This window comes from Empidonax traillii, unplaced genomic scaffold (genome assembly GCF_003031625.1).
Source record: "Empidonax traillii isolate 1590-97213 ecotype Southwest subspecies unplaced genomic scaffold, ASM303162v1 scaffold765:size308305, whole genome shotgun sequence".
In the NCBI taxonomy this organism is placed as follows: Eukaryota; Metazoa; Chordata; class Aves; order Passeriformes; family Tyrannidae; genus Empidonax; species Empidonax traillii.
The window spans coordinates 133,313-160,532 of NW_020955958.1; the positions used below are offsets into that span (position 1 = coordinate 133,313).

General features: G+C 41.3%; 1 protein-coding gene and 1 pseudogene across 1 annotated transcript; one reads left to right on the top strand and one right to left on the bottom strand.

Annotated features, from left to right (window-relative positions):
- The first annotated feature begins 780 nt into the window (after positions 1-780).
- On the top strand, positions 781-7,997 carry LOC114066461 (annotated as a pseudogene).
- Positions 7,998-17,269: 9,272 nt separating this feature from the next.
- Positions 17,270-26,802, bottom strand: LOC114066469 (aldose reductase-like). The gene is made up of 10 exons (XM_027901184.1): positions 26,678-26,802; positions 26,234-26,401; positions 25,622-25,738; positions 24,226-24,303; positions 23,694-23,816; positions 20,395-20,501; positions 20,165-20,246; positions 19,562-19,645; positions 18,637-18,719; positions 17,270-17,895 (listed from the first exon to the last, which is right to left on the bottom strand). Exons 1-10 carry the CDS (start codon positions 26,741-26,743, stop codon positions 17,853-17,855), a joined length of 951 nt encoding a protein of 316 aa, XP_027756985.1. The 5' UTR covers positions 26,744-26,802; the 3' UTR covers positions 17,270-17,852.
- Positions 26,803-27,220: the final 418 nt, after the last annotated feature.

Genomic DNA, 27,220 nt, shown 5'->3' on the forward strand with positions numbered 1-27,220 from the left:
TGCAGTGATCTGCCCACCTCAGTCCAAATCCTTGACCAGCTCTGGGCTCCAGCTGCCAAGCTGTAGGATGGGGAAATGAGAAGGTCTGAGGTATAGGGAGGCCGGGCTACTGGTTGAGGTAGACACAAGCACTGACTTGAGGAAATAAGTGAAAAACTGCTCAACCCTAAGGGAAATCTGGTGCTGGACGACAAAAGTTTGGTACCTCTGGGGACCTGTTGTAGGGAGCAGCAGGGTGTACCCTTGGCGACCTGACTGATGCCCGCTGGGGCTCTTTGGGTCTCTGCCATGGGGGTGCTGAATGAGCTCATGCCCAGCCTCATGGCGTCTTAGGTTTTGTTGACTTTTATCTATGTTAACTTCAAAACAGGTTTCTGCTTTCAGGTTGAGCATATTCTGCATGCAGGATCTGCACACAGTAAAAAGTGTCTGGACTAAGTGACCTGCCCTCGGTCACTAGGCATTTAGGGTACTGCTTATTGAAACATGTTCTTACCCTGGGGCTGGTTTTGTCTCTAAACAGGCAAAGACAGGACAGGGAAGGAAAAGTCCATTAATGGCTGGATAAACAATATCATATCATATCATATCCTATCACCCATATCTTTAAAATGAACTCCTGAAAAATTTTGGGCAGGGCTCTGAAACGAGGTACCGTGCCAGCTCCTTCTGCAGGACCGAGAAGCATCCAAGCTGGGGTCAAACCCACTCTGCATAAAGAGTTTGGATTTCCCAGAATAGGCTTGAAGGGATGGAGTAATATTGGGAACGTTTTTAACAATGATCCCTCCTGTGAACAGGTCTGTCCTGTGGCAAGCAGCTTTGGGGCTTCATCTGGTGATGTGTTCATGTCAGGTGAGATAAGAAATGTTCTTGGGGCATGTACAAACTCCTCATCTGCCACTGTTCTTACAAACGAGCAGAGACTATATGGTATACAAAAGACTGCAACCTCAGCCAATGCAATTTGAGTAATTGCCATGATGAGCTCACTCAATAAATTCATGCAAGCCCACAATCAGTTTTTAAATTCTCTGAAGGGTGAGAGAAATCAAAATCCCAGCCTCCTCTAGCTTATTATAGCACTTCTTCTGCCTAAATTTTCCTTCTCTGGAGCCAGTCAGCAGGCAGGAGGGAGGGGCAAGGTCAATTTTAAAGGTTTTGCAAGGAGCCTCTCCTTGCTGGCGGTGGTGGGAGATTGTATTTGGCCAATTACCTGGAGCTGCCCACCCATGCAACGATGCCCATCCTGGCACTGGGGACCTGCTAGAGCTGGGGACCTCTCCTCATCCTTGTACCTCTGGTCAGGCAGGTGATAGCAGGAAATTCCTGAGAATCACATTAGACTTTTTCAGCAATCTTGTCTTTGGGTCAGGAAAAATTTTGAAATATTTCACTTAATGCAGGTATTTATCCCTGCCCTCAGGAAATCTTGTGAGTGATAGTGGAGAACAGGTAGAAGGAGATTTTTCTTAGCTATGGAAAATAAATTACATACTACAAAGGTAAAAACTTGTGCCCATCTTGTTTTTCTTTTTTTTTTTTTTTTTTTTTTTTTTTTTTTTTTTTTTTTTTTTTTTTTTTTTTTTTTTTTTTTTTTTGCTTTTGGCACTGAGTATTACTATCATGTCATGTAGTGTCATCTTTAATGAGTGCATGTGTATCTGGGAACTTAAGTAGCTAGCAATGAGTGGATTTGGAAATGGGGATTTACATTAGCTCCTTAGAACCTGTGAGTAAGTTATTTTTATGGCAGCGGATGAGTACACAGCACTTTGCAGAAAAATAGTTTGGGCAGTTCTTTACCTGCAAATGTTACCTAATGGACTTTCAGTAAGAAAGTAGGTTTAAGGATATATATACTGAATGTAAAAGTAGTCTGGAAATGAGCTGAAAATTTTAAGAAACTGATCTTCTTAAGAAAAAAAAGCAGATTTTCCCCTGAAACTGGAAACAAAATATGTTGAATTACAATTTGTCAACTCCATGAAACACTTTCCAGTCAGCAACTGGTTAAGATTAAATAGTTGGAAAATTCTGGGCACGTGATCCCTGCCACAACCTCTTGTGGCAATACAATGAAAACATGACCCAAACCCCCAGTGATTACTTCTTCAAAGCTATTGAATTTCAAGGTTCCCACAGCAACTTCAGCATTTTCATGCTGTAATTAAGCCTCTCCTTTACCCCATCACTCTGACTTGAAGCCTTGTTCAGTGAATACCATGTAAAATGAAAAAAAGGATTATTTTTTCTGAAAAAATCCCATGTTACAGAGTTTTACGCAATCACAGAGTATATGTTGTTTCCTTTGCTCTCCACCAACTCTTGCATTCAGAAGTGATGCTGATCACTCCTGCATGGCAGTTTTCCCGAGCTGCATAATGCTTGGCATTTGCCACCATTAGTCTGCTTCCCCATGCCACCCCAGGAGCTGCAGCATTCACGTGGAGGAAGGGATCGGATGGGGAAAGGGGCTGCAAAAAGAAGACTTGTAAAACTTTAAAAGTGGCTATTTGGTTGTGTGTAGCCTTGAGGGGAAAAACAATTGCTGCATTTTCTATGTGGGTTTTTTTTTTATTGTTGTTCATTTAAGTGAACCAACCAAACACCCTTTGATTGCAAAAACTTGGAGAAGTGAAATCATAGGAAAAAAAAAAAAAAGAGTGGGGTTGTAATGAAGTTAAATGTAGGAGGTGGTCATGGTTTTGAATGATGGTTCTGTTTGGAGTGCCATTTTCTGGATTTAGTCATCAATCAACTCTTCAGTGTCTCCAAGTCAAGAAGCTGAAATGATTTACTTTGTTTTTAAGTATCATGGATGTGTATTTTACCCAGGAGGTGGCACTGTCTGTAGTGTTTTGCATCCACTCACCTCCCTGTCCTATGCCAACATGAGACATTGTGAGCAGGGCCAGCACGCATTCCAGAGGTGATTTGTTTCCTCATGACACCAGTAGCTCACACTAAAGTTGCTTTTAGTTTCGGGGAAAATTAGAACATATTTTAAGATAGCCTCGTGTCTGACAGTGAATGCTCAATTCTTAGAAAAGGGCAGATCAGCTCAGGTGACTTCTCAGTGACTCCCTTGGCCATTTTATTTCAGAAAGCTAATGAAAGCAAGATCCAAACTGGAGCACCTCATCAGTTGAGAGCTTAAAGTCTCCAGATTTGGAGAAGAGCAAACTTCTTAATCTGCTATTTACCAAATTACTGACTTCTCTTCTGGTTTCAGTCTCTCCAAGAAACAGCGAGAGTTGCAGTGAACATTGCCATCAGTGTTGGGTACTGCCACTTTGATTGTACCAGAATGAGAGTGAGAGCAGGGATGTGCTACAAGAAAAAATAGAGGAGAGGGTTGTGAGGCAAGAAGACCTCTTTATTGTCGGTAAGGTATGTCCTTGGATAACATGTCTCACATGAGGCCAGCTCTCAGAAGGAGACGCAAGGTCCCAACCTGCAAAGTGTAAGGGGATGAAGATGCTCTGGGAATTAACTCCTCTCTCTCACGGCAAAGCAATTTGTGGTTTGGGGGAAGGAATAGGTCAGCCCTTGAAAAACAAAAGGCTTGATTTGAGAGTGATTTTTTTTTTATAGTCCATATCCATTGTCAGCCATGGAGACAGGAACTGAGGCCATGCTCTTGGTTGCCTCCAAGATAGGAAACAGAGCTATTGTATTCGTGGTCACTCCTGCTGTGCTGTTGGCCTCAGCCTGTTAACTCCTGTATGTTATGCTTTGTTTTGTTTTTTCCCCCAACAACAATGGTAGGAAAAATAAAGTAACTTCTATCTGCTGGAACCTGGCAGATAGATTTTCACCAGGTTCACTTTTTTTCTTTGTTTTAATTGTTGTAATAATTGTTGGAATGTTAGAGTATCCCCTTCTCATTTTATTTAGTTGACAGTACTGAAATAAAATAAGGTGCACAAAAGTGGCACTACCTCGAGATGAGAAGTTGTGCCATATTGTCTCTGTGTCTGTGCCACATGTTTCCCTGCCAGGGATGCTCATCCATCAGTGAGGGCAGGAGAGCAGTTCCCAGGCTTTGCATTACCCCCACAGCTGTGATACACCTTCCATAAGAGATCCTTGGTGAAGGAGGCATGCCAGAAAACACTTACTGCCCTCCAGCTAGATTATTTGGATCTCTTCCTGATGCACTGGCCCCTGGGATTCAAGGTATTGTGACTTTAACTCCTGGGAGCCATCTGTCAGAGCTCTGCCCCTTTTGCCTTTGGGACCAGACATACCTTTAGTCCTTTCTAATGAGGAGTGTCATTAAACCTCATTAGGACATAATGATAAACCTCTGCACTGAGTGTCCAGGAGGAAAGATGCTTAAACTAGGTATTGTAGAACAAAAATCATCTTATTTTACCCTGCTCAGCATTTCCATGTCATGCATCACAATTACTATCTGGATCATATTCATCTTATAGCGTGGGATTTGGCTGTCATTTGCTTATCCAGATCAATCAGCTGTGAATTATTTAGTTCCTATTTTTCTCTTCTCTCTGTACCCCCAGGTTAAATAAATCCTTGTTTCCCTATTGCGTCACATCTCTGGCCTTCCCCCAACCTTACTGAGGCACGCAAAACTGTCTGCCCTTGCTCTGCCTGCAGGACAGATTCTCAAGAGGCAGGTTTTCTTGAAGATTGCTCTGTTGGTACAGAATACGGGTTTTGGTCACATCTCAACACAAACATAACTCAGGAAATCCACCATGTCTCAAGCTCCACTCGCTCAATTTCTAAGTGGTTTCCTTAACTACTTACAATTCTGCCTATCTTAAACTCACTTTTGTGATGGTAGGCAGGAGAGGAGCCATTTCCTGCAGATGGAAACGGCACGATCATTCCCAGCAATACAGATTTTCTGGATATGTGGGAGGTACGTTCACTGACAGGCTGAAAAATTCTTGCTAGTTTGCAATAACAGCCTGAAAACTTTAACTTTCCACTTTGGCAACTGTTCCGAGAAAATTTCCAATATATTTTTATAGTATTATAGTATTTCAGAGTGCTGATTTCTCTAAGCCTCCTTTTTTGTCCAACCTTGCCAAAATTTAGGTTATTTTGATGTCTACTGCTTACTAAATTGGCTGGCTGGGCATGGCAAGAGGAAATCTTTGACAGTGTGTGGACCCTGCAGTGCCTTGAGCTGACACGCTGTCATTTCAGTCCCCATTCCACTCTCTGAGCATTTTTTGGTGGCTTTCATTGTAGCCATGCTCATCTCTAGTTACAACCAAGCTGTCCAGACCCCAAGAAAGCCAACATGCCTGTGCCAATGTGCCCAGAGAACCCAAATTTCCTGCTATAGAAAGCAGTGGAACTTGGCCAAAGTCCTTTGCTAAAGCTCTGTGTGCAACACAGGCATAAGCACAGGCTGTGTGGGAACTCAAATTCCTGCTTAGCTGATAGTTCGAACTTCCTTTCCCCTCCACCCTCACCATGTGCTCAGGTTATTCTGCATTGGAAGGGACCCACAAGGATCATTGACTTCAACTCTTAAATGAATGGCCAATACAACCCTCAACCTTGGTGTTATTAGCACCAGGCTCTAAACACCTGAGCTAATCTCAGGTTGGTAAAGGAAGAATCACAGCATATGCTGAGTTGGAAGGGACCCACAAGGATTATTGAGTTCAACTCCTGGCCCTGCACAGGACCAATCCCAAGAGTTACATCACGTGCCCAACATTATTGTCCAAACTCTTCTTGAACCTGTCACACTTGGTGCTGTGACCACTTCTCTGGGGAGCCTGTTTCACTGCCCCACCAGTATCCAACCTCTGAGTGAAGAACCTTTTTCTAATGCCTAATCTAAACCTCCCCAGAGACAACTTCAGGCCATTCCCTGAGGTCCTGTCACTGGTCACCACAGAGAAGAGATCAGTATCTGCCTTTCCTGTTCCTCTCATGAGGAAGCTGTAGACTGCAATGAGCCCTCTGTCTCCTCCAGGCTGAACAGACCAAGTGATCTCAGCTGCTCCTCATATGGCTTCCCCTCAAGGCCCTTCACCATCCTTGTTGCCCTCCTTTGGACGCTTCCTAACAGATTAATATATTTCTGCACACAATATTCAAGGTGAGGTCACCCCAGTGCAGAGCAGAACGGGACAATCCCCTCCCTCGACTGGCAGGCGATTCTTTGCCTGATACTCCACAGGACATGGTTGGCCCTCTTGGCCAGGGCACTGCTGACTCATATTCAACTGGCCAGAGTCAGAAAAGTTCACTGATGCTTCTTCTTTCCGTCAGATGAGCAGTAAGGCACATTTTTATTGCTCATTTGAAGGAGAAAACTGGACATTTCAAGCTCTTAGTTAAGACAGAAACTTCAAATAAAAATGATTTCTGCTTTGGAAGAGGGATATTTTCTGCTCTTGAAATAGTAGATTATTTTCTCCTGTTTCTTTTCTGCTGGAGATGCCAATCTAATTAGGGCTGTCTGGCTGTTTTATTGTTCATTAGTGTGATAGAAAATAGGCAGTGGTGGGGGAACACAGGGATGCTTATACTATAATGCCACCGCTGAATGGAACATCTTCCTTGGGAAACTAATGAGTGTTGATGATCAGGTATCCATCCTGCTCTAGCTATTCCAGAACAGCTCCCTGTCAAGCTGCTCTGTTCCAAACGATGAGCTTTTAATTATGGGATAATTATTTTGTTAGCTGAGGAATTATCCTAAAAGAATATCTTTTATCTATAAGAAGAAGGTCTGCCTGGGAATAATATTTCAAAATAGTCATATTCTACTGAAATATTAATAGTGTAGTTGTTCATCTTGAATGCTGCTGCTGTTTAGCTCTATGATGACACAAGATGTGAGAGCTTGAGTATGACCAAAGCCCCATTGTTCATGTAGTGCACTAATGGCACAGCACAAGGGACCCCAGTCATGATAATTTTTACCACTGAAGTCCTTGTGCAGGTATTTTTTCCATATTAAAAAAAAATAATAAATTTAGGTAGTCTGATTCTGTAGCCTTTCTAGGCTATGGAAGAGCTGGTGGATGTGGAAATAGTAAAGGCTATTGACGTCTCCAACTGCAAACAGACTGCCTCCTGAGAAAACCAGGCTTAAGACACAAACCTGCAAATAATCAGGTAAATTGTTCTCCAGAGTCTCAATACAGACATCATACCCGTATGGGGTGTTGCACTGTTGATGGAACAACTCTGGCAGTAAAATACCTTCTCTGTTAAGGGCTGTGCTTTTTCATACCTGTGTGGGAATGCCCCTGTATTTGGCTAAACTGTGAAGTAATGAGAAGCACAGAACATCCTGTGCCTGTCCTTGTGCAGGAAGCCACAGTCACACAAGCCTGTGGCAATCCTGGAGTGACAGCAAAACCTTTGCCTTTCTTCTGACTGCAGCACTGAACTCTGCAATGGAGAACATGGCAGGGCTTACCTTTCTCTTCTCGTGCAGCTCCTAAGGGAAAAGGCTGCTTGAACAGATAGGCCCAGGGATGGGATGACATGAGAGCTGGGTGCTTCAGCTGGATGTGCACAACTGGACCTTGGAGCCCATTGATACAGGCCCCGTGAGAGGTCATGAAAAACGTGGTGGGCAGCTAGAAAGAGAAACTAATGTAAAGATTGGGCCTTGCTGGAGGCAGGGCTGGTAGGAACTGATCTGAAACCCTGGCTAACTCCCTTAAAAACCCCATAGCAGCAAAAGAGATTTTTCATCAGCTTTTCAAAACTGATGTGGGGCTTGTTAGGTCACCATAGTGATGCTAAACCTTGAAGTGCCTTCTGCTTCTGAGAGGTGAAACTTTACTTCCTTTTTTTTTTTTTTTTTGTAGATTGAGAGTCATCTGTCTTCCTCAGGAAGAGCTGATTAAGTTTTGACAATCCAAAGGGATCTCTGTCACTGCATATTGTCCCCTTGAAGCCCTCCACTGGCCATGGTTGTGAATGTTTTGTAAGATTTCTTTCTTAGAGGTAGATTGGAGTCAATGCACTAAACCATTCTTAGGATGTGGTTTACTCACGGAGTAAAACTAGTGTAATTAGAAAAAGATTTACTACTTGATTAAAAATCTCACATACAGAAACGTCTCTCACACTTACTGTGATAGTCTGTCACTAACTGCTGTTACTGTAGTTTCATATGTAGAAGAAGCAATTGGTTGATGAAAGCAGCGAAGAGAATTCTTAATTGAGCTTGGGCGGGCTTATTAAACATGTAAGAGAACTTCTGAACTAAAAAAACCCCTACAATGAAACCACAAAAAACCAAAGCAGCAGATGCTTATGAAAATAACAACTTTGCAGTCCTGCTGAGATAAAGGGATTATGTTTTTCAATAGATGACCTGAAGAAATTTTGCTTTTACTCCAGTCTTCATGGCTTTCTCTAACCTGGAACAGGGTGTTTAGCAGAGCAGCTGTACTTGTGAAGGACAAGATGAAATTTCGGGATTGAGATCAAAGAAATTCCCAGCCTGATCCCAGGCTGGACTGAAATGTTTTATAGTAATCTGTTTTACTAGAAACTATGAATCTCTTCTCATGTGCGCACTAGTTATAAAATGAAAAGAATGAAGGCAGGGACTGAAGTAACTATTTACAGACGTATTATGGAAAGCTGAGCTCCAGCTGTGTCTTGTACACATTTTAATGTTTTAAAAAATATTCTCTCTGCATTAACTTTAGTGATGAATAGAAGATTATCAATGGCTCTAGGGGCTTTAATTGGCACACTGGCCACTTCTCCACACAACATCCCTGCCAATCCTGAACTCTTGCTCATTGCATTCTCATGTTTCATTGCATCTTCAGAGACTGATAAGGATTTAATGAGCTCATGTAATAATTAGGAAGGGTTTATTATAGTGCTTCTCCTATATGAGCCATCTCTGATTACCAGCAGAGCTGTTCAAAGTAGCCACACAGGCACATACTGTTTTCAGCTTTCAGAACACAGGCAGCACTTCTCACCTGTAATTCCCTATCTGTTCTGACACATGCTTATCCAGCTTCAGATTTAAAGAAACATGCATATAAGTCCCAAAGCTCTCAACATAAGCACATTGAAGAAAATTTTAAGGTAAAAGGTACCTTACAGAATCATTAATGGTGTTAAAACTTTATACATGAAAAAAACCTACCCTGCCGGTGGCACAAAGTATCCCCTTCATAGTCAGAACTGGCAAAATATTTTGTCTGTCAGTAACCTAACCATGTAGGTCATTTCCTTAGGAATGCAAAAAAATTACTTTAAAAGGAGCCAAGTCTGCTTCATTAGAACATAGTGAGATGATGCAATTAGACCCCACCAGCACTGCAACTCTATGACATTTATTCATTGCTCTCCCCAAATGTACCTACTGCACACTTCCTAGTGCTTCAATCTGTGTTTGGTATTTTTTCTGCAAATGATCTTGTCTCTTTGCAAAATGAAGTAAGCCAACTGTTTGGGAGCCTCATTCAGGTACTTGACTTGGAACTGACCAAAAAGGAGATGGAAATTGTCCTTGCTTTCAAATACTGCATCTGTGCATGAAGCAAGTATCTCCTCCTCCTCCAGACTTTAGCAAGATTGGACTATCATTAGATATCCTCTTAACAGATAGTATTTGATAGCCCCACTGGAAAATAAAGAGAGAGGGAATATTTACATCATCACATCCAGATCTGCTGGAATCCAGCAATTGGTTTTATTAGAGCATTTCCCATCCTGCACAGGTTGGTAACACTGGAATTTCTGCAGGCACATTGTGTGTTAAGATGTCTTGCAGTGGATGCATACCAAACTGCTACCTGAAAATCAAATCAGCTGGAAATTCCAAAATAAATAAGTAGCAATATTTTTTTCTGTTTTCTTTGGCTCCTTTACATAGGGGATAGTCAGTGTAAATAAACTCCATTTTAAGAATGAGGGGTGTGTTTTTGAAGTGAAGAGCTGTGCCTATGTATTCATGCCAGTGTTATTAAGGCAGTGTCTAGATAGCAGAATGGTTAGATACAGACTCACCAAGATGTTCAATTTATTCTGTTTTCCTGGGTTACCCACTTACCTAACAGCATACTGTAGGCTTGGGAGTTCACAAGAGAGCTGTTTAGTATCTCAGGGAAGTTTGGCAATTTCAGCTAAGCAAAAGATGCTTTATCCTTTGAGAACAAAGTTGCTGATATATGTGAAGGTTACCAAGCATTCACTTTCACTGCCCTGTGTACACTAAGCAGACGTGTTTTAACTGTAGTTTACAGTCTTAGTGTCTAGACGAAAAAATCACAAGAACTATCTCTTTTGTGGAGGTTTAAAGTAGACACCATCTTCAGATCCTCCATGGGTGGGACTGTCTAATGTTGTTTCAAGCAATTTGCAATTGTATATTAATTTATGACAGAAGTGGAATATGTAGTATAAGATGGGAGAAGGTAGCTCACAGGCATTCTGAAAAGTAATCTTTGAGCATGGATGCATTTGCTTCCCTTATTATCAACCACAGTTATATCAGTCCTTTATCTGTATCTTTGCTCTGCTCTTGTAACACAAGTCTCAGCTGCAGCACAATTTATTTTCTCTTATCATTTAGTAATGATAAAGTTTAATAAACATGTGTCTTTCAGATTTATGAAAAGCAGTGTTTGTCACAAATAGAAACCCTGACAAAGCTTATAGAAATTTAGATTCTCCTAGTAGTTGTATTACTGGACAGAAGGGCAAAACATACACTGTCTTTTAGTTGTCAATACAAGACAATCCATTCAATATAAAAAGATCTTTATGAGGTAAGACAATATGCTACCCGAGATTCTTAGTTCAGTAATTTCAGTGTGACAGACTGAAAACTCTTTGGAAGACATCACTTAATTATGATTCAGAAGCTCTTCTCTTAATGAGGTTTTATATTTATGAACTGCTAAAAACTAATAAACTAGTAGGAGTTTTGTATGTTTGGTTTATAGTATCATCAAGAGTATATAAATACTGCCTTTATCAGTAGATTGGCTGCAGTTAAGACTGTGAATGTCTCCTAGCACATCCAAAGTCTGATAAAAGAGAAACACAGGAATTATTTTGTTTGGCAACTGTCATATTTAACAAGCAGAAAAGTCAGGCAGCTTCATAAAAGCCAATCATAGATTTTCACTATCCTGTACTGCCCTAGATACTGTTTGCTTGTGTTTTGACTCAAAGGGTGCCATGGGATGCTGGTTTTCTCTGGTAAGAGAAAAAAAAGTCAGGGCTGCTGCAGCCTATGCTTGTGTTTTAATGGGGCATCTGTTAATCAAGACTTCTTGCTCTTGAACTCTTGCACATGACTCAAAACTCCTGTACTTGCTTTAGGCTCTTCCAGCCCAGTAGAAGAACAATGTGAATCAGCACTGCCTGCAGAGAGGAAGGACGATTGTGTAATTAAGGTTCACGCTTAGGATACACACTTCATGGATATCCTTTCCCAACTGATTTTCTTTGTAGTTGATAAAGGAAATGACATATCTTTGAGCTACTTTCAACTTTTGCAAGATGTTTGAATAACAGGTGCCCTAGAAACAGCAAAGCAATTCCCATCAAAGTGGATTTCTTACAGCAACTCTTCTAAAGAAACAGCTCTGAAAAATGTATCAGGAATCGACACCAAACAGTTATAGTGCAGTGCTATGGACAGGAAGGTGCCTGTAATAGGTATTCTCCCTCTTTTCCTCCTGAACATGCTAAATCGAAAAGGTCAGTTTCAGGATATCATTCTAGATGCAGTTAGAAAAATGTACTATATGGAAGGTGATCTGCTTCCTGGTATTGAGCCTGTGGTCAGGTTGTCAATCTACAGTAGTAGGAGCAATACCAATTTAAGGTTGTAGCATACAGCTTATCTTGAAATATTTGCTACTTCGTAGGAATTTTCTAACAACATTCCAATTTAATCACAGACATCAGACTTGAAGCTATTTACAGGATGTTTATAGACTGTGGTAGGCAGGAAGTCAGACTAGATGATCACAGTAGCCGTATAATAGTAAAAAATTCAAAACAAGTTAGAAGCCAGAGATTGTGCGTTTGTTTTAGAGACAATAGATCTTTTTCAGCTGCAGAGACTTTAGCAAAGGTAAAAGGAGAAGAATTTGGGTGGTGTCAGTTACTGGGAAATAAAGTACCTTTACTCTGCAGCAGAGCTGCAGCCCTATTTACAGTGTGCCTTTCCAGCAGTGTTGCTGCCTCACAGCTATCACAGCAGTAGGCCTGCTGCCATCAACTGCTTAGCAAACACACGGGCCAGCTTCACCCCTTCCCCTATCCCAGTACGTGTCCCACAAGGGCACTGCTCCAATTGCATCTGCAATCTGTAGAGAGAACACTACAAAGCATGACCTCTGTCGTATGCAATTTGTAGATTCTAAAAATGTTCCAGCCTTTTATGTTTGTTTTTTTTTTCCTTGAGTTCAGACTTTGCTTTACATAGAATCTACTTGTTAAGAAAATAAAAATTGCCACGACAGGCTAGAGACTTGAGTTTCTTTTACTGCTATGTAACTGCTCTTTTGTTGACTGAATTAAAACAAGTGTTTTGCTGCTCAGATCACTGCAGCAGAAGAGAAGGGACAACTGTCTTCTGAAGAGCTTAGTTCTGTCAGGACAGGGACCAACAGCAAAGGTGTTGCCATATTGACAACAATCTCCGTCTTCAGATTCATCTGAACCCTGTGTTAATAAGCAAGAATAAGTACACTGATAGCCATTTAACCCACTCCCTTTATGTGGTTGTAACTAATTTACCTGCATGTGGCTAGCAAGGTAGCCTCAAGGCAGTGACAAGTCTGTCCCCACATACTTTTCAGTGGCCCATGGAACATCTGTCATTACTTAATCCCCAGGTAGAATCAGTGTCTAAAATGAGGAGCAGATACTAGAGCTAGTACTTCATACATCTAAAAATGCCAAGGTCATCTCTTGAAGCCGGGAATGAACATGCCACGCTATAAACAATATACCTCAAGAAAAGAACATGCATACTGTCTCTGTGTCATATATGCAGCATAAGGCTAAAGTCACTATGACCAGCTCTAGGAGTAGAGCAAGTTTCTTGAAGGACTAACAGCTTCTATTTCTGTGTGCCTCCTCCCCTCAACTTTCTCTTAGAACTACAGTAAAAGGTTTATAGTATCCCCAAATATTTTTTCAGTTTCCATCAGCTATGCAACAGTGCTTATACCAAATCCAGACACACATCCTTCCTAGTGAGCAGTGAGATTATCTGTGCCACTGGACTGAACCCAGTAAAATGAAAACAGTTTAGCATTTTGCCTTTGTATTACAAATACACTGTCCCAGGACTTGAGCTTTTGATTGTGGAATTCATCCATTCTGGTAGAATCAAGCCTCATGAAAAGTTCCAAAAGGACTGGGTGAAAAAAAGTGTTATGTCCATGTTTTAGAGGGAAAACAGGGTAACGTGTGTAATGAACAATAGGTTAAATCCAAAACTCTTTGCTTATCATTGCTGCTCAGGGTTTCCATCCACTAGAATTCCAAGCTCTCTCATATTGAGGTCAATATCATTCAGAAGCACATGGAATGAGAAGCAAAATAATCAGTAAAATACAGACCTAATTCATTAACTTTTTGCATGCAATCCTGGACAAATAGTACTGGTCCTTGCCTTCCTTTGTATCTTACAGATTTACAGAAGTCTAACCAGGATAATCAGTGGTCTAGGAATAATTTATATAGAGGGCAATTAAGGAAACCAAGACTTCCCTTGACCTGAGATAACTGTAGGGAGCTATGCTATAAGCTTATCAAATCTGAGGCAGCTTGGAAAGCATGACTGGAAATAGACCAGTTGGCATCTATCTGTAAAAACCAGTAGCATCTAATCAATCTAGAAGCAGACAAGCCCAAAACAAATGGCAATTCTTCACAAAATGCGAGGGTAACGTATCATTCCCTTGGAATGAAACGGATTCAGAAGTTAACTGAACAGGAAAGAGTTAACTGATGGATGTTAAACACAAAAGATCTCAAACTGCTGTCAGAATATTTAAAGAAAACACCAAGGCAATACTCAACTTACTCATCTTCAACTTATTTTGATCACAGCTGGAGACAAGATGCTACAAAATGTGTATACTTAGTCTGATTCAATTCAGCTGTTCTTATGAGCAACTATCAGCTGGCTTGTAATCAGGTCTATTTCTGCTCAGAAAAGCCAGGTTCTACATTCAGCTTGCTTAATTTTTTCTCAAGAATTTGGAAAAAAGATGGAGTTTTGCAGATGTTTGTACTAGTGGTACTATACCATGCCCAAGTTAAAATGCAAGAGCAAAGTGACCTATTAAAGAGTTTTAAGAGCTCCCTCACAGCCCAAATAAACAAGGTACTGCGAGAATAAGGCACAAATGCTACAATATACACTTGTGTCAGAGGTCAGCGAGAGATCATGTCTCCCTTTCCCAGAGGGAAACAAACACAAAGTTACAGAGTATCATATAAAAGGCGATTCCAGCCAGGCAGGTTCGTGTATTTGTGTTCCAATACCAAAAGTCAGGCCATTTTCTCTCAAAGGAACATCAACTCCCAAAATTTTGCCAAAAGTGTATCTTGCCTTCTCTGGTGAGATAATTGCCAAATTTCTCTACCCATTTTCCCTGATAAATCAGTTTGCCATCATTCTTTGCTACCATGGAAACAGATCTGTTCTGTCAAAGCCATTTTCTTTTAACACAAAATAAAGGCTTGCTAATCTGATATTATTTGGAGCAGTGAGTGCAGGTGGAATTGAAACAATTTTTGGACTAGTACTGATTCTATCAGTCCCGGGAATGTGATTTTTCTGTTTCAGGCTTTTAAATCTTTCCTGTATACTGGAAATCCTCTTTACAGGACGTGCTACAGTATCACAGTAGCTCAGCTGCTGCAACAGAGTCCTGAGAATGTCTAGCAAAAGGCTGTCAAGGTGGGGCTGAACTACAAGTTCTTAAATTAAAGACACAAAACAAAACATAGCCACTTCTCATTGGAAGAGATACAAGACTGTATTTGTCCTTAATTTCTTTGATCAGATACCCAGAGATCTGTCAAATCACAATACAAAAACAAATGCTGTGAACAGTTCTAGGCAGGAAGAGCTCAGTCAGCAGGAATGCTAGGCTCCGGATATCTAACTCTTTGATCTTTCCACTTCACCTTTTAGGAGATGAAAGGAAATCTCTGCTCTTGTAGGTAGAGAGTGTGGTACAATATGGGGGTACAACAGACATTTATTTTACTGTAGCAATTCCCAGATCAACCTAGAATAAGTGAAGACTTGGCCACAGTCTAGACTGCCTCTTCTATCTCAGCCCTGTTTAATTATATCTGCCCTTGAAGAAGCAATCCAAAAACATTATGGGTGACAGGGTTTTCTATCACTCCCTTCCTATGCTTTCTGACAACAGCCTGCTTTCTGTTCAAGCTTGTGCTTTGCTTCACTCAGATGCTTCTCTATTTTCCCTCTATTCCCACTCTCACATTCACCAAGATCCAAGCCCTCTGCCGGTTAAGTGCTGCACTGTGTCCCAGAATGACCCTTTCCAAATTCTTCCCTGCTAAGTCATCCAGCGAAATACAGAGAGAGCCTGTTACAATACCACTTCACTCTGAGTGCTAGATAGTCTCCCTTCTGCTGCAGAGCAGTCTGTCTGAAAGTGATTTCCAGTAAAATTCCTACTTTGAGAATGGAAAATTTCAGGCACAAACTTTCATAAAGTTATAGTGAAATGAAAACAGAGGAAACTAACAGAACCTGATGTACTGTTCTAGAAACCCTGACCTTCAACGTTAACGTCTTGCCAGAATGCAATTGTCACAAAAGTGTTATTTCCCAGCAATTCAACATTGCCCCAAATAGTTTTCTCTCACAGCTTGGACCAAGCAAAGAATATCAGCTGTTCTGGTTTTTTTAGAGACCCTTGAGCTTTTGCTTATCACATTACAGATAGACAAAAACACTTGCAGAGCTGAAGCTTTTTGTATTTGCTTTAAAGCCCAGAATTTAAAGGGATTATAATCAATTTTTATCAGGAGAATCAGCATTAGAAGAGAACATTGCTTGGAGTCAGACACCATGTTTTATCTTTTCCGTTTGGTCTATTGTAAAATATTGTGACCAAGAATGTTAAATGTGGTCTCAGTGATAGGCAAAAGATTTAAAAGAAGTATTTTGAGATTACAAAATCAGTTCTCAATGTAATAGTTAGTATTTATCAGAAAGAGAAGTTTTAAATTAGTATGATTCCTTAATACCTTTTTAATCGATATCAGGAAGCAAACCACCTATTTCCCATATAAAGAACAAATCACTTCATGTTACATTTTAACGTGTCTGAGTTCACTTTAAGGTATACTATGCAGTTATGGAATCAGAATCCTACCTTACATTTACCATTTAGATTTGTTATGCACTAACAGTTCTGGTGTCTCCCTCCATCCAGGGTGTTCAGAAAGAACCCTCTTTCTGCCAGGCCTAGACAACTTCCTTCAGAGGACTATTCATACTCCAGATCTACTCAGACATCAGAATAAAAAATATCTACAGGAACATGAAAGAACATCATCCAACACTAGTCACTGCTTTTACCAGGGCCCAAATACATTTTGTGAATAGTCTGAAGCAGCTCTCAGACAGAAACAACTTTAAAGTCACTAACTGCAAGTATTATGAAAACCATAAAGAGCCCTAAGGGACAAACACACCTCACATGCCAAAAGACCAGTATAAGCCTATTTTTCTCTGCTCCCAGAACAAAGCATTAGTTTTCCAGTTTGCAAGAACATGACACAGGCTTTTCTTAGAAACCCATTTTTACTATATTTGCCAATGGTACCTTGTGCAAGCACGGAATTCCTTCCTGTATTATGTGCTACCTATAGAGAGGGCAAGGTTTCTACTGCTTATTAAAACAATTCCATAGGTTGCTGCACAGGCTTCAAGTCTTCAATGGACTAAGTTTTCTACTAGCCAAAGTATACTATCACTTCAGTAAAATAGAAACCGAATTAAACAGTGTATTAGTTGTCAGACATACCAAACCAGCTCTATTTAAAGAGATGCTCAAACAGACTCATTGGTCACACGTTCATCACACTCAGGTATTCTACATGTAACAGCAGACAGCTGTTATACACAAGAAGTTAACACTAACACCAGACGATTTCCTGAGGGATAATTTTCCTTGCTTTTATGTAATCTCTAGAGACAGCTGATATAATTCAGCTACTCCAGCATTACTATCATTTGAGCATTGCTGAAATAACCATCTCATTACACACAGTAATGAAACTATTTTATTATAAGCAAAACCAGCATTTATATCACCAAGAAACCAGGACCTATACACTTTTCGAAGAGTTACCCACGTAGAAACTGCTGTACTTAGAAATCAACTTGTACTCCCATCTAGAGAAAAAAGTATGGAGTGTTACAAAGAAACAAAACCAAAATCAGAAAAAAAGCAGACTTCATTATGTAACATCTGCCAATATCCTGGTCCTTCCAGAAAACAACAGGCACTAGCTCCAATTCACACTACTCCAAAATAAAAGTGACTGCTTTTTCAAGCTTGCTCAATATTCTCTGCCTACCAATTCCAGACGTGCTGTTTGGCAAAAACAATCTACTAGTCCACACAGTGCTCTTAAGAACCATTTTGGCATTTCCTTCTTCCAAAAAGAAAACAGCACAAAGTCAGAGAGTACATATACTGCAGCCTTGTGGGGAAATAAAAAAAAAAAGGAAAAAAAATGGGGGTGTGGAAGGGTGTCTGATGAAGTGAAAAAGCTAAATAGACAACTCATAGGCAACAGAAGAAGCATATCTGAACTTGGAGAAAGGCAGGAAACCATCTTCAGTATTCTGCATTGAAAGGGTAGCCCTTGTGATTTTTGCACCTGGAGGAAATCAAAAAGTACAGATTATCTCATGTCTGAAAGACATTATATGCAGCTGTAACCACTTCAAAAAGCCATCATGGGAGGAGACGAACTCTATAAAAGCAGAGTCAGTTTCTCTGTTTTTCTTGGTGACACTGTGTTTGCAAACAAAAGATTTACAGAGCCTTCTGTAGTTTGGGGCTCCAAGCACCTCAGGTGATGTGACCTAGGTGCTTTGTAGACAACTAATTTGAGATTTTGCTATTTACTGACAGAGGACCTTTTTTGCATCCTTCCAATAAAGATTTCCTATCTGGCTTTAGGCTTTCAAGTTGTAAATCCTCCTGTTGCTTTTTGAGTGTTCATCCACTTTCTCTCAACTCCTGAGGAACATACAGGTTTTATAATATACTTGGGGGCCACGGCAGAGAGACAAAATACCACAAGCAAAGTTAGCCAAGAATTTAAGCTTGCATCATCATCATTTCTCCAATATGAATAAGAAGCTTAGTAGCCAGAATTGCAACAGGAAAAGTTTCTTGGAGACTAAACCAAAAATAAGCTTTGGTCTATGCTCACCATGTTTTGGTTCATAAAATGAATATTGAAAAATCTTACTCTGGAAAGTTATTTTTGAGGATGACCTCTTTGGAAACTGAGTTTGCATACTGTGAATTTCAATTAAGCCTAGTATTTATAACTTCATATACTGAACTATGTGATAACTTGACAGTTTCTTTTCTTTAAGTTGTTACTTACATGGTCATTTCACAGGCTCTCCAGTTTCTATTAAAGCTGAGAATAGTTGCCATCTCCTCTTTAGTCAATTCAAAGTCAAACACCTAATAATGGAAAAAGCTGAAAATTACCTCTTTGATAAATCGGTGCTTGTAAGGAAAAAAAACCAAAACAGAACAAACAAACATAACAAAAAAAATCATAAAATTAAAGAAAAAGTCTACAGTGTAGAGTGCTTGTTAGAAGAAGTGACTGTTTCATGAAGAGAAAGGAAAGAGACAGCTCTCTGGATTTGAGACCCCTCGGGAGGGAGGTGGGCAGGGAGAGGCAGGAATTAAAAAAAAAAAAAAAAATCTCAAGTTGCAGTTACATGCACCTGTTATTTTAAGAAGTTTGAAGAGCACTGAAATGTTGCACAATGCCTCCATCCTCCATCTGTGAAGGAGGATGCATCCTTCTGTCCTATTCCAAAGAAACAGCTGCAAGACTTTAATATTCCATTGTATGCAACTAAGTGTTTGGAAGCAAAATCCTAACTGGTTTCAGTCCAAGATCACTGAATCAAAAGCAGCAGCGTAGTCCTGGTATCCATAAACCATTTTCTTAACAATGCTTGCTCTACAGAGGTCTTTTGTGGTGTGCTACTCTATTCGGTCCCCAAACAAGGTGTCAGATGATTCATTCACATGACATAGAACAAAAAGCATCATGTAATGTGACTGCTTGGATCACTAGGATAGTGTTTCCAAAAGCTTTTTTCACCCCTGCTCTCCAAATCTAACCTTAAATTCAGCCCTCAGTAGAGAGCAGGTAAACATATGAAGAGAAAAAGCCCAGTCCTCTTGTTAAAGCATCACTTGGGAAGGGTGAGAAAGGGTCTCTGCTCTGCAAGGAGAAGTTATGCTGTCCCTGAAGGGCAGCACCCAGCTCATTCCTAATTCCTCACCTTGAAGTTCTCCACAATGCGCTGTGGTGTGACAGACTTGGGAATCACAATCACATTTCTCTGGATGTGGAACCGAATGAGAACCTGCAACAGGCATATCACTGCGTCAGAGGATGGTTCTTGTCCTAGGCAAACAGAACCTGTTCCAGCAGTTCGTTGGTGTAAAACAGTACAATTCAGCAGAATTAACCCATTACTTGGAGCTGCATTTCAAGTCATATTTGAATTCTAAGCTCCACCTTCTGAAGTGCAAATAGAGAAGTGGTGGAGCCCCACATAGGTCTCCTTTCTCCTCTGCAATGCAGTTTAGCAATACTCAGTTCCTTTCCTTCCCACCAAGACTTTCAGTAGGCTATTCAAGTATTCACTTCTCTGCAACAGGACTTGAGATGGAAAGGCTGAAGCATAGCAACAACTGAAGATGGGTCAACAACATCTTTCTTGTGATGGTCAGAGTGCCTTTGCAAGCGTGCATTGAAGGCCTCATTGTAAACATACCTGCATTGCTACTTAACACCACAGGTGGACAGGGAAGAAAGAACTGCCCTGTCCTTTACATTGTCATTAACTGTTGTTTATGCTGGTACTCTGGCACCTACCCACCTGTGCTGGGGTTTTGTTGTGCTTGGCTGCAATCTCTTTGATCTTGGGGTCATCCAGAAGGGAAGGATCCTCTGGCTTAGCCCTACACAATGGAAAGAAGATGAATGGCAAGAAATCTTCACAGATACAACCTAGCATAGATCTGTATCTGAACGAACAATTAATGATGCACACGTAGTCTCAGTGCTTCAAGCATAATCCACACTAGCTTCCTTCCAAAGCAGTCTTACCATGGTCTGTCAGGAGAGCCAAGGGGACTGTATGCTGTCACAGAAATCCCTTTGGATTGGCAGTACTTAATCAGCTTCTCCTGGGTAAGGTATGGATGACATTCAACCTGGAAACATAGAGGTGTAGAGATTGACAGTGACTTAACTGCTTTAACATGTTTCAGGGATTAGTTTTTAATCAAAGGCTAGTTTTTGTTTTACCTTAGAGTCTCTAAACAGTATTATGCAGCCTTTGTTTTCTGTATGCCACCACCCCTTTTCTACTCTTTGTAGCCCTCCTTACAATAAAGGGTTCAAGGACTGTAGAAAAACTCCTTATTTGCTGATGCAGATCATCTCCAACGTATGGGATGATCAGCTACATAATTGCTTCAATGAGACAATTCAGTAAAATGCACACACCATAAAATCATAGCAACAGGATCACATACCAAGAAATATAAAGTCCTCTTTTCACCCTTAATTAAATATGCCATAATATTTCTTTTACAGCTACCATATTAACTTCAATACTAGTATTGTTTAATTTGGTTTTATTTGCTTTGTGTCAATAATCACCACTGAACAACTCCGGTCTGCAAGTGGTGAGAAAGGCTACCTGCTACAGATTTTAGACCTTCAGCCCATTGTCCATTACAGACTTTTTATAAACGTGTGGGTACTTTACATTAATTTAGATAAGAATAACTACATAACATAATACAGACTCCTTAACAGTGAATCTGTATTCTGACAAGCAAATGCACAGATATGCAGTATGGAACAAAAATTATTCATGTGTCAGGAGGCAGTGAATGAACACGAATATTCAATAGTTTGCATAGAGGGACTTTCATGATAGTTTCACACCAGGGAGTACCACTTTTCTTTCAGCAGATAACATCCAGAACCGTTTTGATGACACTGCCATTCAAGACTCCTGCAGCTGCACTCTGAGGGAAGTCTCTAGAAACTTGTGCTGCTGGCAGGTGAAACAAGAGAGTGCAAAACACAGGATCAGTTTACAGCCTCAAGCACTTTATTTGTGGTTCTAGCTGCTTGCTGTTATCAGAAGCCTGCATGCCCATTTCCCTTCTGAGACACACTGGAATATTAAACAGAACATGTAGCTCAGTTTATGGGACAGGTTTATTTGGCTTCAACAGCTCCAGAAAGACAGCTACTCAAGAGTATTTAATAGGCAGAATTTATATGACATAAGTAAGGCAAAGTCATCCCTACTGGCACTCACACTGAAAAACTTCTGAGCTAGTATTACATTTGAATCAGAATGAAAAGCCTACAGTGTCCATTTGAAGAAGCATCTTAAAGATATTGTAATCCACACTGTGTGACAATAAGTACTTAAGAGTCAGCTTTCCTTTCTGAATAAAGTACTAGGAACATTGTAACGTAATTACTACCTTGTCAAATTAATTTCTCACTACAAATGAAACCAACACACATCCTGATTGCATTGAAATTAAGAATGGGAATGACATGAAGACAGTAGATTACATGTGAAGTATCTGCACAGAGAAAGTGTTTTCAGGAAACACTATCACTATTAGGCTAATTGCTAGGCGTTAATAACAGACAAGCTTTCAGTCTTGCAAGCATTTTTTTCAGAAGCAATAAATCATGAAGGACACGGACCAAAGACTTCTTGCTCTGGGCTAAACTTACAGTAATCAGAGCTTGAGAACATTTACAAGTGGGAGAGATCCAAGATCAATGACTTGAGAGAGACAAAGATTATTATTACTATTACAGTGATGGGGCAGTGAACTGTGGCAAATGTTGAAAGGGATCATAAAACTTACAGTAAGTTTCCTAAAAGTACATTGGGACTGATAATGAAAAGATATGTTAGAGAATTATTCCTTTTGCTCATCAGAACGTTTCACTTTTATGTTGAATAGACTTCCAGAGAACGCTATTAAGCTTCCTAAAAAAAGGTGTTAATCCCCCTTTTCAGTACACATGTTCAAGCTGCCACAATAAATTACCCAGCTCTAGCAATCAGGTATCAATAACTGGGACTGCAGTCCTTCAAACATCATAGTAATCAAGGTCAAGACTAGGTAGACCTCACAGGAGTCTATCCTGGGACCTGTCCTCTTTACCAATCTGTGCCATGCTACAATCATGTCAAACTTGAAGGCAATACCAAACTGGGGAATGACCAGTCAGTACGCACTAGGGCAGGGATGCCATTTCAGAGGGACCCATTCAGGCAGGAAGAACACAAAAACAAAACCCTTAAAAAATTCATTAAGGCTGTGCATGAAGATCTGCACCTGGGAAGGAATAGCTCAAAGCTGTGCATCTGGGAAATAAAAGCCTCCTAAGCAGAGGAGTACCAGGATGGCTAAGAGCTGGACAACCTGCCGTCCTGGGAAAGGCTGAATGAGCTGGGCTTGTTCTGCCTGGAGAGGGGAAGGCTTTGGGCCTCACAGTGGCAGCTTTCAGTTCCTAAAAGAAGGTCATCCAAAAACAAGCCAAGCTCTTCAGTGCTGCATGGAGGAAGGCATGAGACACAAGCTGAAATGAGAGGTTGATACTGGATATAGGAAAACTCCCTCCCTCCACCATACAACCAAGGCACAGGCTCATGCAGCCGAGCACACTTCCTAGGGAAGCTGTGCAGTCTCTATCCTTGCAGTTTTTCAAGATGGATAAAGCTCTGGACAACCTGGTCTGATCTCACAGCTGATGCTCCTCTGAGCTGTGAATTAGAGCAGATTATCTCCCAAGCTCTCCTACTGTCTGAATTTTCCTATGATTTTATTCAAGTGTTGTTTATGTACCTGGACATTTCTACTCTGTGGCCTACCGTGCAACTCCATTTTCTCCTTCCTCCTAACCCTCATTAAGTCTGTGAGCAGTCTATAAAGCATGTTCTTGATCAATTCCCTCAGTCATCAGCAACAGGAACTGGCCTCCCCACAGATGAATTATGTAGAGGTCCCCCAATTCTCCATATATACACACCAGATTTTACTCTGAGTCAAGGAAGTTTTTAGACCTCATCTGAGTTCCCCCTGCTTCAACATCTACAGAAAGCAATTCTGGAGCTGCTCATTGTCAGATTTCCAGGCAGCAGTACAGAAAATCCACAAAAAGCCAGCACCTTGTACATCCAGAAGCAGTTGGGAGGGTGGGATTGAAACAATATTCTTTGTATACTCCATTCTCTCATACTATAACCTTATTTCAAAACAAGATGTTAGTTATTCTTTAAAAAAAAACCAAGAAACCACCATACAACAAAAAACACCACCACCCAAACATTTCCTTGCTGTCATTTTGCAGCTTACCTGGTTATTTGCAGGCTTATACTTCAGCCCTGGCTTGTTCAAGATTCTTTCAATCTGCTCATGGTTGAAGTTGGAAATTCCAATGGCTTTTACCAGACCAGCATCCACCAGCTCTTCCATTGCCTAACAGAAAGAAACAAAATCAGCATCTAGCACACAAGGCAGGGCCTAAAGAACACATTCTTCCTGATATGGTTTTGTTTCCTTCATGAGAAGCCTGAAATAAGTGTTTAGATTTTCAGAGTTCAAGTTCAAGGAAAAAAAAAATCACCTGAAAAAATCACTTCTGTACTCATGCCTTGTCTCCCCTGCCACCAATGCTCAAAAGATTCATTCTTTGAGATTGGAGATATTCACAGCAAGTTAGAAGTTGAAAGTAATGAAATTATAGTCAACAAACCACTATTGTACCAGTAAGCCCTTACAATCAGATCTAAATACAAAAGACAGTTTGGACTGCTGAAGGTAATGAAAACATGGTAGAGACTGCTAAGACCAGAAGACATTATTCTCATGCTGCGGCTAAACTTACCTCCCATGTCTGTAGAATATCTGTGTTGCTGGGGATAGCCATGCCTTTGTCATCTGTGGGGAAGAGCTCCTCTCCTGCCTGTAAGTGAGGGAAAAAACGCTTGGAACACTCTTTATTGGGAGGTTGGGTTAACACTAGCTGAAGAATATACTACAAATTTGTACTGCAGGACAAGTAATACCTATTATTACATTAATTTATTAGATACTGATAGTCACTATCTACAGTCTCCAGTCTTTTTGTTTGTTTTTACATAGTACTATGGCTTTTTTTTTTTTATGCTAGCAGTCAGCCCAGTAAGGACACGTACTTCTTGCGGACACTGTGTCCCGTGGCTCATCAAAATCAAAATAATGAAACTTAAGTCTCCACTTGTAATACAGAAAGTCGTACTATAGCCAGTTTACAAAAATACACAATTTGTATCTGGGATAAATGAAGTTTTACTGGAATGCAAAATCAAGACCCACTCAAAACCTGGAACATGTTCAGTTTATACTGGACTAGATCTGCTGACAGGTCTCTTTCATGGGGAGACTCACTGTTTTAAGTTGCTGGCATAGAGAATGTTAGAGCAGCCTGTGTTCCAGTTAGGACTACACGCCAAGTTATCAACTTCATCCAAACCCAGTTATTTTCCACTGATACATTATTATGCCATAACATTTTCACTGTGATAGTTCTGTCCATGTAAAACTAATTTTAAAAATACAGATGCTACGGAGAACAGTTATGTCAGAAGTAAGAAGCATAAAGAAGATTTTGATCAAGTTCTAACTGAAAAACTAACCTTGGACATATTCAAACTGCAACACAAGTTCCTTTGCATGTAGTCAGTAAAAGAGTTAGGAACTAAAAAGTTCAAACTTTTGAAATCCAAGGTCTGTGAAACACTAAGGCCTCTATAGCAAAGGTGAGTTCAATCTGTACTGTCTTGAAAGACTTAGCAATTAAAGACAGAAACAATCTCTTACGTGACTCTGTAGCATGCAGAAGAAAGAACTTCTGTCAGACAGCAAAGTATAGCACAAAGAAGGAACCACACCATTGTCAGTTGAGTATACTTTGGATCCATAGAAGGCAATACAGGCAATAATCAAAAGGACAGAGATATAACTTCTGCTTGCAGCAGGGAAACCCCACCCCTAGTTCAAGGTCTACCTCTTCCATGATCTAAAGGGCAGCAGATACCAGGCAAGCAGAAACCTTGCTAAGGTAAGGAACAACAGCCTGACTCATATGGCCACAGTAAAGCTGAGCAGCAGAGCAGTGCTGGCACACAACAGACACGTGATGATCTGTACCAGTTGGAGCAATCACTAGGCTATAAAGCCATATAGCTCTTCTAAACTACCAATCGCAAAAGACAAAGCAAAGAGCACTGTTGTTACTGTACCTTAAAACCAAGGGGCCAGTGGATGAGGTAGAGATCCAGGTAATCCAGTTTTAGGGCAGCAAGAGTCTTCTGGCAGGCTCCCTTCACCAGAGGCTTCTCATGAAACGTGCACCACAGCTAGAAGCAAAATGCCAAGGAATGCTATAACCTCCTTGGTTAAATCTCTCAGAACCCTTCTGTACTGTTCAGGAGAGTGCCTGTCCTGTTCAGAAGGTGATCTTACAGCTCTTCAAATGGCATTTGCTCTGTGAGCAGGACTGACCTGTGATACTGGACAATATGTGCTGTGGCAGCACACTGCATAAAGCAGCAGAAATAGTCTTGTTTTGTTAATTAAGACTTAAATTAAAAAAACACCTACTAGAAGGTCAGATACTGTGTGAAAGAGGACAGCATAACTTCATGCCAGGGAAAGTTGAAAGCATTACCTACATTTGTGACACATACTCTGCATAATTCTTCAAACAAGACGAAGTAAAGTAAGAAGCTTGTCTCAGGAATGGCCTAAGTGATGTTCTGAATACTACATCCCAGAGCAGCAAAATAAAGAACTCGGAGGTTACTTAGGAAAAAAAAGGTGTCTCCTAGTACCCTACATCACCAGATCCATACCTTACTTACGACAAAGAGGTCCTCTCGTTTCACAACACCTTCTTTGATTTTTTGCTGGATCCCTTCCCCAACTTCATTTTCATTTTGGTACACATAGGCACAGTCAAAGTGACGGTATCCAGCATCGATAGCAGCCATCACTGCAGCTGTTACTTTCCCCGGCTGAGACTGAAAAAAAAAAAGCGATGGCAAAAAAACCTCTCATCAACATATCACTAAAGACCTTTCTCACAGCAAGGTAAAATTACGAAAGCCACCCCATCCAAGGCAATCTCCCGTTAGAATAAAGCAGAGCAGGGAAGACTGGCGGCGGCCCGGCCGGGGTGTCAGTGGCGCCGGCAGCGCTGCGCGACCACGACAGCGCCCACCGAGTCGAGGCGGCCTCAGCCGCGCTCCTTTCCTCCCCATCGCCCTCCTGCCGCCGGCGAAGGCAACCCCCGGTACCTTCCATGTGCCCAGCCCCAGGATAGGCATCTTGGCCCCGGTGTTAAGCTGCACGCAGGTGGCCATGGCCGCGCAAACACCACTCCTGCCACCCCCGCGCCTTTAAGAGCGCCCGGCCGGGCCCGCCCCGCCCCGGCGCGGCCTTGTTGGGGCGGGGCCGGAGCTGAACCCGGAGCGCCGGGGGTGGGCGGTGGCGGCTTCGGAGTGGTTGTGTTTGGGGGCCCTGGGTTGTGTTTGGGGGCCCTGGGTTGTGTTTGTGTTTGGGGGCCCTGGGTTGGAGGGAGCGTTCCGCAGTCGTGCCGGCGCACCGACTGAGAGCCCTCCCGCAGCACCTCGAGCCTTTGGAGTTACATCCCCGGGATGGGGGTGATAAAGGAGACATGGCATAGAACTGTCGCCCTAAGAGCTGTTCGCGGGTTATGCGCCTCAGGATAAGGAAGGGCCGAGCCCTTTTGCTGGAGCAGCGTATCCCTGCCACTGGGATGGTGCCCTAGGCTGGTCCCTCTTATCGTCATCTTATGGCTCTGTGTGCCGATACAGTGA

What these genes read in the sequence shown, in the direction of transcription:
- LOC114066469 (XM_027901184.1), bottom strand. Translation starts at nt 26,743, where the DNA reads ATGGCCACCTGCGTGCAGCTTAACACCGGGGCCAAGATGCCTATCCTG. An exon ending in ACAACAAAACCCCAGCACAG is followed by an intron (nt 19,646 to 20,164) that starts GTGGGTAGGTGC and finishes TGCCTGTTGCAG; the next exon opens with GTTCTCATTCGGTTCCACAT. An exon ending in GCATTGTGGAGAACTTCAAG is followed by an intron (nt 18,720 to 19,561) that starts GTGAGGAATTAG and finishes TTCCATTATTAG; the next exon opens with GTGTTTGACTTTGAATTGAC.